Source organism: Taudactylus pleione, unplaced genomic scaffold (assembly GCF_031769625.1).
Source record: "Taudactylus pleione unplaced genomic scaffold, aTauple2 ptg000130l, whole genome shotgun sequence".
NCBI lineage: Eukaryota > Metazoa > Chordata > Amphibia > Anura > Myobatrachidae > Taudactylus > Taudactylus pleione.
In genome coordinates, this window is record NW_028284532.1 from 1,739,875 (window position 1) to 1,752,975 (window position 13,101).

The window sequence follows — 13,101 nt, forward strand, 5'->3', positions numbered from 1 at the left end:
CAAATCTAACCGTGATTTGGGGCTTTCCCACTATGTTACCCGGCAAACTGAATATGGGTTAAACGTAATGGGATAAACTCATAGCTGGTAAGAGGAAAAACATTAAGGATTGGAGATTGGGCAATTAGCACGGAATATACATTTGCCTTTATATGAATCCTATTTATAATGTGTAATTTGCAACCATATAAATTTACTTTCCGGATTATTCTAATCTGTTTAAATGAGAGATTATGGAATATTTTCCCACCCAGCATGGCAGTTACTCATAATATATGGGCGGCACAGACGGTGTAATGGTTAGTGTTACTGCCTCACAGCGCTGAGGTCATGGGTTCGATTCCCACCACGGCCCTAACTGTGTGGAGTTTGTATATTCTCCCTGTGCTTGCGTGGGTTTCCTCCGGGTGCTCCGGTTTCCTCCCACACTCCAAAAATATACTGATAGGGTTAATTTATATTTGGAGCCAATTAACCTAGTGTGTATGTGATAGGAACATAGATTGTAAGCTCCACTGGGGCAGGGACTGATGTGAATGGCCAAATATTCTCTGTAAAGCGCTGCGGAATATGTGTGCGCTATATAAATAACTGGTAATAAATAAAATAAAGAAAAAAATAAATCTACAGTATTAGGTGAATACCTCTTTTGACCCACTAGCTCTGTTCCAAAGGGGGTGGAAACGTTCAGGAAATTTATCAAACTTGTCCTCCTAAACATATTGTAAAGAAAAAAAAAAAACAACAACTTATAAACAGATTATTTCCACTGCAACTTTGGGATATCCAGTTTAGTGACCATCATCAAACATCACATCCCTTATGCTTGCTACATGCACTGATATTTTTAAACTTTCCGGAAATCACTGTAACTACCTCCCCCTGCCAGTAAAAGTTTGCATGTATGCAATTTTGGTTAGCATATGACCGCTATCTGCATACCTCCCAACGTTTAGACATGGAGAACCAGAATATTATAAGACCTGTCCCCAATTCAGCCTAAATTCCCAATAGAAAAACCACTTTTGGGATGAAAATCTGCCCATTTTATATAAGCACCGCTCCTTTCAAAATCTGTGATTTGGGGCTGTCCCACTGCAATTAGCACAGTTGGGTGGTATGCGGTGTGTAGTCATGCCAGCCACAGTACAAGGCCACCATGCCACTTGGCCCAATCACGGTTAACCTTTTCTCATCACTCGCAGGATAATTATTTTATCCTTGATTTGCAAACTTTATCACACACACAAACTGGCTGTGGAAGGGACAGGAACGACACTTGACTAGTTGTATATATACATTTGAGTTATTTGAATCATTTAACAATACAAAAGTGTGATTATATAAAAGATATACTATTCGACTGTAAAAGGACAGAATATGAGTGGCAAGAGGGAGTAAATATATTGATTAGGATGTTTATTTCATCAACCTTTCAACACACAGGTACATAAGCTATACAAGCTGCCTAATAAATGTATAAAACACACTCACACATACATTACATTTTAAAGTCTCATTATATGCATAGCACTGAGTGGGAGAAGTTAGTTACTCTGCCCCCACCCCAATTAGTTTTGGTCTTTTAAACCCTAAAACTGAAATAATGGCCCTACAGATCTACTGTCACACCTCCCTGCTAGTTTTGGTTGTATTTAGCAGCATATGCCAAGTTGGAACTGGCCCGCAGACATTGATCAAGGGTCCATGCAGATAGTCAATCGCTTCCAGGGCACAAAGGCAAAGTAATCTCTATGAGAGAGGATAATAAAAGAGGCTATCCATCCTTTACTATGTTACACGCATTAGATCCATTCACTAAGGACACCTTGGTATCCCTGCAATTGTTATAGGTTGCAGAATACATTTTGGGGTGTATTTTGTTGCTTGCATTAAATTAAGGAATATATCACGGGTTAATACTATAATTAAGGTTAGGATTTCCAGGGTCTCCTCTATATGCTTTAAAAATATAGATGAAAAAAACCCACAGGGCCATAACTAGAGGTGTGCCACCGCACGGGGCTCTGTGGACAGCACAGTCACTGCTCCACAGTCCTTGCTTCTGGCTAGCAGGGTACCTGGCACAGCATCCCTCAGCCAGTACCAATGTGGCAGAGCTGCCCGGAACCCCACCCCCTCTGCGCGACATCATGCACTCAGGGGGCAGAGCCAGCACAGGGCACTCAGAAGCCGGGTTACAGCACTGATAAGCCATATACTAGACAGAAAGGAGGGAATGCTATTGCATTGCTATAGAAAGGGCACAGGAAATTACTGTCAACCATGTATCTTATCCAGGTTTATGTATCCACAGTGACTTGCACATGGTGCCATGCATTGCTCAATACTCCACGCAAGTTCCATATTGGGGCCACATTATCGGGCTGCACATTGTAGCTGCTATCTACAGCTTTGCAAGTGATTGTCAGTTCCTTGTCCCCGAAAGGCAGAGTTTCCTCTAATTTCCACAATTTCCATGCCCATGCCTGTCCATCATTTTGCCCCTCCCCAGTTAGCTCTGCAACCTTCCAGGTCTTCCCTCCATCCAGGGACACATCCACCCGTACAATCTCTCTCCCACCTCCACTCCAAGCGTAGCCCTTGATAGTAATTTTCCCATCAGGATCAGGGCTGACCGTCTGCCCAGGACGTGGCTCTGTAATTGCAGATTGCACAGGCAGTTCCTGTATGGCCGGAGAGGAGGAAAAATCTACTGTGTCCCAATCCACAGATGGGCTGAAACCCTTGTAATCATTCTGTTGCCAGTGGCTGGCACTCTCTTGTGCACTCACCACTATTCTTCCCAGCCACTTTACATTGCGGGCACCCACCACACCTGGCACAATAGTCCGTAGAGGAAAGCCATGGTCTCTTGGTAGCTCTTCTCCATTCATTTCATAAGCCAACAGCACTTCTTGTTCTTTGCTCATTGCACGCTTAAAGGTGATGGACGCTCCATAGTTGGTTCCTGTTAGATCTTGATCTAATCCTTCAAAGTGGACATGATGAGCATTGGGGGTGTCTTCAGTGTATCCAGCATGTAACAAAACATCCCTCAGACGTGCTCCTGCCCAGCGAGCTGTACTGATTGCTGCTATGTCCCAGTTTAGTCCTTTTACTAATTTCACTGCATTTATCTCAGAGCGTCGGTTTCCAGCACACTGCAAGGTGGCAGTAATCTCATGTCGGGGAAACTTCATCTTCAGTTCATTGAGGGACAATTTCAATGGTTTACTCTGATATGCTCCATGCGGTCCTTCTATGATTAACTGGAATTCATCGGGGTTGATGTCTGGCACTGGCAGGTGGTTCCTCTTGAAAAACAGCTCACTTGGAGTGATAAAGTTCTCAGTCAGAATATCAGGGGGTGGCTCAGCATTAAAAGGTGTTTGGCTATTGACCTTTAGAATAGGGTGTCGAGAAGGATCATTAGCGTAAGGATTAGAAAAGTCCTTTAACTCCTTCTCATCAGGATCAAGCACTCCCACCTTGTACTCTTGCAATATTTCCATAACATGTTCACTCTTGTGAACACCATAAAGTGCCCAGAAAGGTTCTAGAGCTCCCCCTGCAGCCAGCAGGATTCTTTCCCCTCCAGGATGCAATTCCACAAAATCTGTAATGTCAAACACTTCTCCTGCATAGGTCACCCACACCCGGTCAGCTAAACTTTTGTGTTTCCTCACATCCTCCCGTGTGTATTGGGGGAAGATCGGTATAATAGATGACTGCTCCTCAGAATCTGCGTGGGCAACCTTTAAGAGAAAAAGTCTGCAATGAATAATGACTTCAATTCCAAATATTTCTAACTACTTATTTCAATTTTAGTAAAATCCTATTAGTAAGTTACTTATAGCTTATTTACTATTAACTCTTTTTCTATACAACATTCTGCAAAGTATTAGAATCATGTTTCACCATCAAGGTCAGTCTATGATAAAGTTACAGGTGTTAGTGTAGACATTCCATCCAAATAACCCCTTTATGGGCTGGCCAGATGGATAGAACCCCATTAAGCAATATGTGCAAGCCTGAGCTGGGCAGACAGGGGCTGGTGGAGTATATGACATTTGACACAAATTTGTAGAGTACAGGCTTACTGGTTCTTCAATGATCCTACACCAAGCTACTTTCATAGTAATGGTGAGAAGTCTGCAACATGCATTTCCTACTTATCATACTTAGTAACTCCATTGTGTAAGGAAGATAAACCTGTGCATATTTTACTGGTTATTTAATAGTTATATATCAGGCTTTTTTATTTTGATGGGGTGGTGGTGTTTGGGGTAATGCAATAGTTATCTAAGCCCTGCTCAGCTGCAATAAAAGGTCTATGTCAAGGGTAGGCAACCTGTGGCACACGGGAATGTTTTGAGCAGCGCTAGCAGAGTCAGTCCCTCTCCTACCATGCACATTGCGCTCCTCCAGCTCTACATTCCTCCTGCCGAGAAGCATGGCCTACATGGTCAGCGAAGCCCAGACCTCTGGTGAGTGAAGCCTGCCACAGTTAAAGGCCTATTTATCAACAAGTTTTATCATACGCAACGAGTGATAAAACTCGTGGCATGTGATAAATGCCGCTCAAGTCAATTAGCTTCTAACTGTCATTTTTCAAACAGATGACAGGAGCTTATTGGCTGGAGCACCATTATCATATGCAGCGAGTTTTATCACTCGTTGTGCATGATAAAACTCATTGATAAACAGGCCCCTAAACCTTGATCACAGTGCAAAACAAATTCTGAAACATCTTTGTCCCCAGAGTACAAGTTTACAACCTAACCTGAACAAACTAGGTTTAATAAAGGGAGGATTGGAAAGCCACTAACAGTTTTAGGGCTGGATGTACGAAGAGCAAAAATGCAGTCAAACCACCAAAAATGCAATTTTTGGGGGTTTCACTGCATTTGTCATATGTACCAAGCTCTGGAATGCGATACATTCCTGGGCTTGGACTTGGTGGGTAACGCCATCTTTAGATGGTTGTGGCACTCAATTTTTTTTTTTTTTTTGTCTAGCAGTGTCTAGTGCAGCGTTTTTCAACCACTGTACAGCGGACACAGTGTGCCATGAGCTGTTGGCAAGTGTGCTGCGGTGGTCAGCTCAGCGCACTTGTACTGTAGTAGATTTTATTCCTGAGGAGGTCAATGTAGTGTGTTTTATTCTTGTGGAGGCCAATGTAGCATGTTTTATTCCTGAGGAGGCAGTGTTTAGGTAGGGGTATATATAGCAGGGCTGGGTATGAAATGCCGACGGCCGGGAAGCAGTCTGACAAAATCCTGACGCCGCAAGTCCGAACGCTGAAAATCCCGACTGGGGCTGGTAAGTACCCTAACACTCCCATAGTGGTGCCTAACCCTAACCTCCCCCCCGGGGGGGCCTAAACCTAACCCCAACCCCCCCCACACCCTATACCTAACCCTCCCGGGGTGGTGCCTAACCCTAACCTCCACCAGGGGTGCCTAAACCTAACCCTCCCAAGGTGGTGCCTAGCCCTAACCTCCACCAGGGGTGCCTAAACCTAACCCTCCCGAGGTGGTGCCTAGCCCTAAGTCCCCCGGGGGGTCCATAAACCTAACCCAACTACCCCCCCCCCCCCCCCGCACGCGGCTAAGCGCTGACTCAATGCAGACGGCCGGGAAGCAGTCTGACTGGGGCTGGAAAGTACCCTAACCCTCCCTTAGGGGTGCCTTACCCTAACCTCCCCCCGGTGGTGCCTTACCCTAACCTTCATTCAGGAAGCTGTCTGTCCAGATCTCGGCTTCGGGATTTCGACCCGCGTCGGTATTTAGACAGACGGCCTTATATATTTCTATATCTCATACCATCTGGAAAGTATTCACAGCGCTTCACTCTTTCCACTTTGTTATGTTACAGCCTTATTCCAAAATGGAATAATTTCATTTTTGTCCTCACAATTCTACACACAATACCCCATAAAGACGAAGTGTAAAAAGTTTGAGATTTTTGCAAATGTAATAAAATAAAACAAAAAACAAAAAAAAAACCTAAGAAATCACATGTACATAAGTATTCACAGCCTTTGCCATGAAGCTCAAAATTTAGCTCAGGTGCATCCTGTTTTCACTGATCATCCTTGAGATGTTCCTACAGCTTAGTTGGAGTCCACCTGTGGTAAATTCAGTTAATTAGACAGGATTTTGAAAGGCATACACCTGTCTATACAAGGTTCCAGGCTTGACAGTGCTTGTCAGAGCACAAGCCAAGCATGACGTCCAAGGAATTGTCTGTAGACCTCAGAGACAGGATTGCCTCAAAGCACAAATCTGGGGAATCGTACTGTGACCAGACACCTTTCGTCTATGCCGGCCCTGGTCACGGGTTAGCGCTTTCGGACTCCCACTCACCGTCAGTGACCGCCTGTCACTGACTCCGCCCACTGCGCTGTGGGCATTTACTGAAGCTGCCACCAAGCTCCTTTCAGCGGCGCTTGGAACCGCTTTCTACGTATAATCAGGCTCCTACCTCGGCACCTGGAACAGCTTCTACGTTGATTAGCTGCAGCCACACCCCCTGATTGGCGTCGGCTGATTCCTCCTGATCCCTCGCAATGGACCAGGTCTGCACGGTAGCTTGGCAGAGGGCTTGAACTTGGAGACACGGAGCTCTTACCCAGAACAGCCGGAGAACGGAATAGCGTTTGGCGCAGTTCTGTTGGTCGCTGGATTCGGATGTAATTGAAGTAAAGGCAAAAAGGTGTTTATTGCTCAAAGTCTTAAAAAAGACTCAACCTTCCGAATGAAAGGGTACATTTAGCATACAGGAGTCTTATCAAGTCAGCAATTCTTCTCCTCAAAGAATTTACATGGTTGTACAACATACAGGGCTCACATGCCCTCTTTTTAGATCATTCTAACACCCAATATCACAGGGGTGTAAATCCACCCTGGGTTCCACTCAACCAATCACGATTCCTCACATAATATAATTTAACAACATATTACATTTCAAAAAGGAGTCACCCAATTTCCTCCTTTCTAATCTACCACCTAAAAGCAGTTGCTTCCTAAGCATAAACTGATTTAGCATACAGTATAGCTGTCTCCTAACATGTTGATGTAACATTTCACAGGAAATTGTAAATGACATTCAACCTTTGAGACATCTATCACTTAGGGCTCTATTTACTACAATCCGCATTGGTAATGCAGATTGTAGTGTGATATTACCGAGTGAATTCGCAATGCGAATTCAGGCAATATCACAGGGATTTACTACAAATCCCTTACAGGGACAGAGCTTGCGATAAAGCTCTGTCTCTGCTAATCCCCTTCGGAGCCTTATCACGGTATTTTCGCAAAAAATACTGTGATTAAGTGCCCGCGCATGCGCCGACCGGTCGCCGCTGCTACCCCCCTCCGGCACTAAGCCCCGCCCCCCCCGGCGCTAAGCTCCGCCCCCGCGAACCTCCCCACCCCCCCGCGACCCCCCTCTCCCTTACTTACACTTACCTGCATGCTGCAGGCCTCCGGTGATGTTCTACATTCCTCCGGTCAAGTGATCTCCCATACTGCACTGGGACCCGATCACCTGATGACCGGGCAGCAGTGCACTGTGGGAGACCAGCTGACCGGAGGGGAGTCATCACCGGAGGCCCGATCACCGGTCCCTGGAGTCAGGTAAGTAAATTTTTTTTTTACAGTAATCAGCTTGCGGTCTGTTTAGACCACACAGCTGATTACAGGGACCGACTCCCGGCTCTGCTCTCCCCGTTAGAGCAGGGCAGGAGGCCTGTAACCAGGGGGACCCTGGATAACGCCACCTCCAGGTGGCGTTATTATCACAGGGCTTTCCCAGGTATTTTTGTCACATTTATTTTTAGTAACTATGGTCAGATCATATTTCCCATTACAGTTATGGGAAATGCGATCTGCTTTACTAAAAATAAGTGATACTTAGGGCTTGGAGTAGAATTTTACGAATTCTACTCCAATTGCCCTGTAATAACTATAGGTGATACTAAAATAATGTGAAAAGGGTGTGAAAACACCCTTTTTCACATTATTTTAGTAAAAATAATGTTGATAAATAGAGCCCACAGTGACAACATATCAATGTAGAATAACCAGCAATAGTATTTGCTTTCGTCTTCTTGCAATATTCAGGAAATCAGGAAAAACAAAAACACTTTTTCGCCAGAAGTGCAGACACACAAGAGACAGTCTCAGGGACATATCAAAGGACGATTTGGCCATTTGACTCTCTTCACACCTTCCCACAGAATGCTTTGTTACACAAAGGGTTTGACCACTATCATAGGTCAGGATAATTAACATATCACTTCCTATGTCAGGAGGACAATCCCCATTACTCTAATATACTCTTGAACCATATTCCTATAAGTGCATAGCATATTAAATATACTCTGCTTCATGCACTAATGCATTGCAGATCAGCTGCAGTGCATTACAGCAATAAATATATACTTTAATACAATTTATTATAAACCACGTGCAGTGTGCTTTTACACTGTGTCCTGTGACTAACTGTTTCAGCGCTGGTTGCAGTGGGAGCTGGCTCTCCCAGTCTCCCAGCGTGCAGCCACACTCTACCCACACTCCCGCAGGTCCAGGCCGTGGCATATAAAACACTAAAAGCACACTTAACATTCAGTGCCTAGCGTAGAGTACACAATTACAATGGGGATCTGGCGCCGTTTGTACTTTTAAAAATGACGCCACAGCACGGGGGTTAACCCCTTCAGTGCCACGGCTGCCATTATACACGTGGGGCCGGCCTCCGGCCACAGGTACAGAAAAAGATCTGCTGCTTTGAAGGTCCCAATGAGCACAGTGGCCGCCATCATCCGTAAACGGAAGAAGTTCGGAACCACCAGGACTCTTCCTAGAGTTGGCCGGCCGTCTAAACTGAGCGATCGGGGGAGAAGGCCTCTAGTCAAAGAGGTGACCAAGAACCCGATGGTCACTCTGTCAGAGCTTCAGCATTCCTCTGTGGACAGAGGAGAACCATCTCTGCAGCAATCCACCAATCAGGCCTGTATGGTAGAATAGCCAGACAGAAGCCGCTCCTTAGTAAAAAGCACATGGCAGCCTGGAGTTTGCCAAAATGCACCTAAAGGACTCTGACCATGAGAAATAAAATTCTCTGGTCTGATAAAACAGAGATTGAACTCTTTGGCATGAATGCCATCCCTACGGTGAAGCATGGGGGTGGCAGCATCATGCTGTGAGGATGTTTTTCAGCGGCAGGAACTAGGAGACTAGTCAGGATAGAGGGAAAGATGAATACAGCAATGTACAGAGACATCTTGCGCTCTTGACCTCAGACTGGGTCGACGGTTCATCTTTCAGCAGGACAATGACCCTAAGCACACCGGCAAGATATCAAAGGAGTGGCTTCAGGACAACTCTGTGAAAGTCCTTGAGTGGCCCAGCCAGAGCCCAGACTTTAATTCGATTGAACATCTCTAGAGAGGAGAGATCTGAAAAGGTCTCTGCACCGACGCTTCCCATCCAACCTGATGGAGCTTGAGAGGTGCTGCAGAGAGGAATGGGTGAAACTGCCCAAAGATAGGTGTGCCAAGCTTGTGGCATCATATTCAAAAAGACTTAAGGCTGTAATTGCTGCCAAAGGTGCATCAACAAAGTATTGAACAAAGGCTGTGAATACTTACGTACATGTGATGTCTTAGGTTTTTTTATTTAATTAAATTTGCAAAAATCTAAAAAAAAAAAACAAACCAACCAAAACTTTACACGTTGTCATTACGGGGTATTGGGTGTACAATTTCGAGGACAAAACTTAATTTATTCCATTTTGGAATAAGGCTACAATATAACAAAATGTGGAAAAAAAAAGTGAAGCGCTGTGAATACTTTCCAGATGCACTGGTTGCATGTATGAGAAAATATATATATATATATATATATATATATATATATATATATACATACATATATACACACACATATATATTTTACCTCTTAAAACCCTGTATGACTGAATTAACAGTCTTCTCTGCTTGTGGCTCTCGAATGTGTCCAATGCAATAACAGTTTTATGATTTACTATGCAATAATGTTTCTCTTTAGTGACTGTTCATGTCACTATATTATGGCACATTAATCATTCCTGTAAACCACAAAGGTCAAAGCAATTAACTTCTTCAGCACTCGCCTGTGTTATAGGAAAAGTTTCTCCTTAGTTCTGTTTTTTTTACACAATTAGCTCTTAACATTTCTGGGCTGATCTCATACATACTTTATAAATTGGGTAACAGGGGGGTAAGTGTGTTACCGCACCGACTATAGATGGAACTATGTTAGGTTGAAATGAAAAACAAGAGGTATTATGGGCTGTAACCACTTTGATACTGAGTAAAGTGTGACGTTCACATTAAAAAATCAAGGTGGTGGTGCTACTCAGTTGAAATGTGGAGATGTGCAAAAAGGAGGATATCAGTTCTATGAAGAGACTGTAGCCTAAGAACTCTATAGCTAACAAGCCGGGGAGCTGGATCCTTGGACGTCTAACAGCGACGAAGCTCAGGCACAGAGTGCTGTTGGTGGAGGATCTTTATACCCTGGCCGGAACCAACATGGCGGCGGCCAGTGTCCAGAGCCGGCGGGAACACCGGGCCCCTGAAGCCACTACCACGCTGGGAGCCAGACAGTAAGACATTTAGCTGGCTGGGAAGGACATGGCAGCACCAAGTTCCAGAGCTGGCGGGAACACCTGTGGAGTTCCAGGCCCCTGAGACCACCACCATCACGCCAAGAACCCGTTAGCAGTATACTCTGGGAGCCTTGAGGTGAGGACCCCCGCCAGGACAGAGCAGCACAATGCCGATGGAAAGGACGATTTTTGACAGTACCCCCTCTGAGGGTGGCCTCCAGACAGCCTTTGGGTTTGGACGGATTTTTCTTGTGAAAAACTTTTACAAGCTGCAGAGCATGAACATCCATAGAATCAATTCAGGCCCTTCTAGTCAAGGAGTTATTGCAAATGACAAACGATGACGGGAATCTAGGATTTGATCGATCATCTCAAACTCCACTCCTCTGCTAGTTTTTGTTTTAGGGGCTTCGGTGTTGAAGACTGGAATCAATTTAGAGCCAATGGTCGAAGAAGAGATATATGGAACAAGTTAGGAATCCGCAAGTGAGGTGGAAGCTCCAATTTGTAGGGCCACAAGAAATTGGAAAAAGGACAGAGTCGAAGATTCCGGGTAGAAAGCCAAACACTGTCTCCAAATTTTAAGGGAAGTACAGCTCGACATTTCCAATTTGCAAATTTCATATAATTAGAAGAGGCCTTCTTAAGGGAGGCGTGATCATAATACCAAACCTTGGTGAAGGACTGAAGAGTATTGACAGCCACAGGATCATCCAAAGGAGAGTAATTATTAGTGTCCATCCTCGTGTCCCAAACTTTCAAAGACTGAAGAACAGAGTTGTGTTGGTAGCGGTATGGTACCTGGAGTTGTGGGCAAACTCTGCCAAATGCAGTAGATCCACCCAATTGTCCTGGAAGGAAGATAAATACAAGCATATAAAAAGGTCGGGATCTTGGTTTACCCTCTCAGTTTGCCCATTAGTTTGGGGGAAAATATGCTGTAGAGAGTTTTAATTGGACTTGTATTGCAGAACACAACGCTCTCTAGAACCTGGCCATAAACTGTACACCTTGGTCTGAGGAGTTTTGCTTTGGGAGACCATGGAGACGAAAAATCTCACGTATGAGGATGTGTGCACAGCATGTATTCACCAGCGGTAATCGTTACACCGCTATTTTTCCCACCTGCGGGACTCTGTGGTCCGCATGTGGGGGTGTTTTTCCGGGCGCCGCCGAAAGGGCAGGGCACATTCTGCCCTTTTGAAATCGGGAAGGGTGCGGCTCCCCGCTAAAACAGCCTAGCAGGAACGCTTACCTGAGTGTTGGCAAAAGAAAGCGGATTGAGAAGAGGACAAGATTCTTGGCGATTAGCATCCTCTTAAGTAGGCCAAGCACATGACAGAATCTGCTTTACGATTTTGAACTCCCGGGCGGAAGGTGATCTTGTGTTTGAACCTTGAGAAGAAAAAAAGTACTCAACGAGACTGCCAGGTTGAGGTACTGGGCGGACTATACAGCCATGGCCACAAGTTTTGAGAATGACACTGTACTGGTTTTCACATAGTTTGCTGCTTCAGTGCTTTTAGACTTTTTTGTCAGATGTTACTATGGTATACTGAAGTCAAATTACAAGCATTTCAAAAGTGTCAAAGGCTTTTATTGACAATTGCATTAAGTTTATGCAAATAGTCAATATTTGCAGTGTTGACCCTTCTCTTTCAAGACCTCTGCAATTCACCCTGGCATGCTGTCAATCATCTTTTGGGCCACATACTAACTGATGGGCGCCCATTCTTGTCTAATCAATGCTTGGAGTTTGTCAGAATTTGTGGGTTTTTGTTTGTCCACCCACCTCTTGAGGATTGACCACAAGTTCTCAATGGGATTAAGGTCTGGGGAGTTTCCTGACCATGGACCCAAAATGTCGATGTTTTGTTCACCAAGCCACTTAGTTATCACTTTTGCCTTATTGCAAGGTGCTCCAACATGCTGGAAAAGGCATTGTTCATCACCAAACTGTTCTTGGATGGTTGGGAGAAGTTGCTCTTGGAAGATGTTTTGGTACCATTCTTTATTCATGGCTGTGTTCTTAGACAAGAGTGTGAGTGATCCCACTCCCTTGGCAGAGAAGCAACCCCACACATGAATGGCCACATGTTGCTTTGTGGTTTACAGGAATGATTCATTTGGTATAATCTACTGACATAAAAGACAAACATTGTTACATAGTAAATCATAAACTGGTTACTGCCAGGGGCATTTAAGAGAGGAGGGGCCCATGTGCAGCCTCCGTTTGGGCCCCCTCCTCTCGGACTGCGGCTCAGCGACACTGAGCGCTGTAGATTCTGGCTTCATGTCAGAATCTACAGCGTATGCGCAGGTCTCCGGGAAAATGGCGCCTGCGCCTTCTTTCCCTGGGACATCTTTTCTGCACATGAGAGTTTGCTGCTCTACAGCACCGGTCCAGCGCTGCGGAGCAGCACTTTGGGAATCGGCGGAGAG

The 13,101-nt window shown here is 45.0% G+C and overlaps 1 protein-coding gene across 3 annotated transcripts in view; it reads right to left on the reverse strand.

Annotated features, from left to right (window-relative positions):
- Positions 1-1,398: 1,398 nt before the first annotated feature.
- The window catches only part of SUOX (sulfite oxidase), a 54,941-nt gene continuing 43,238 nt past the window's right edge, over positions 1,399-13,101 (reverse strand). For all 3 annotated transcript variants that reach the window (XM_088473138.1, XM_088473140.1, XM_088473139.1), the window contains one exon: positions 1,399-3,758. In XM_088473138.1, coding sequence (XP_088329264.1) covers positions 2,304-3,758 — 1,455 coding nt within the window. In that variant the 3' untranslated portion in view covers positions 1,399-2,303. The remainder of the gene's footprint in view (positions 3,759-13,101) is intronic.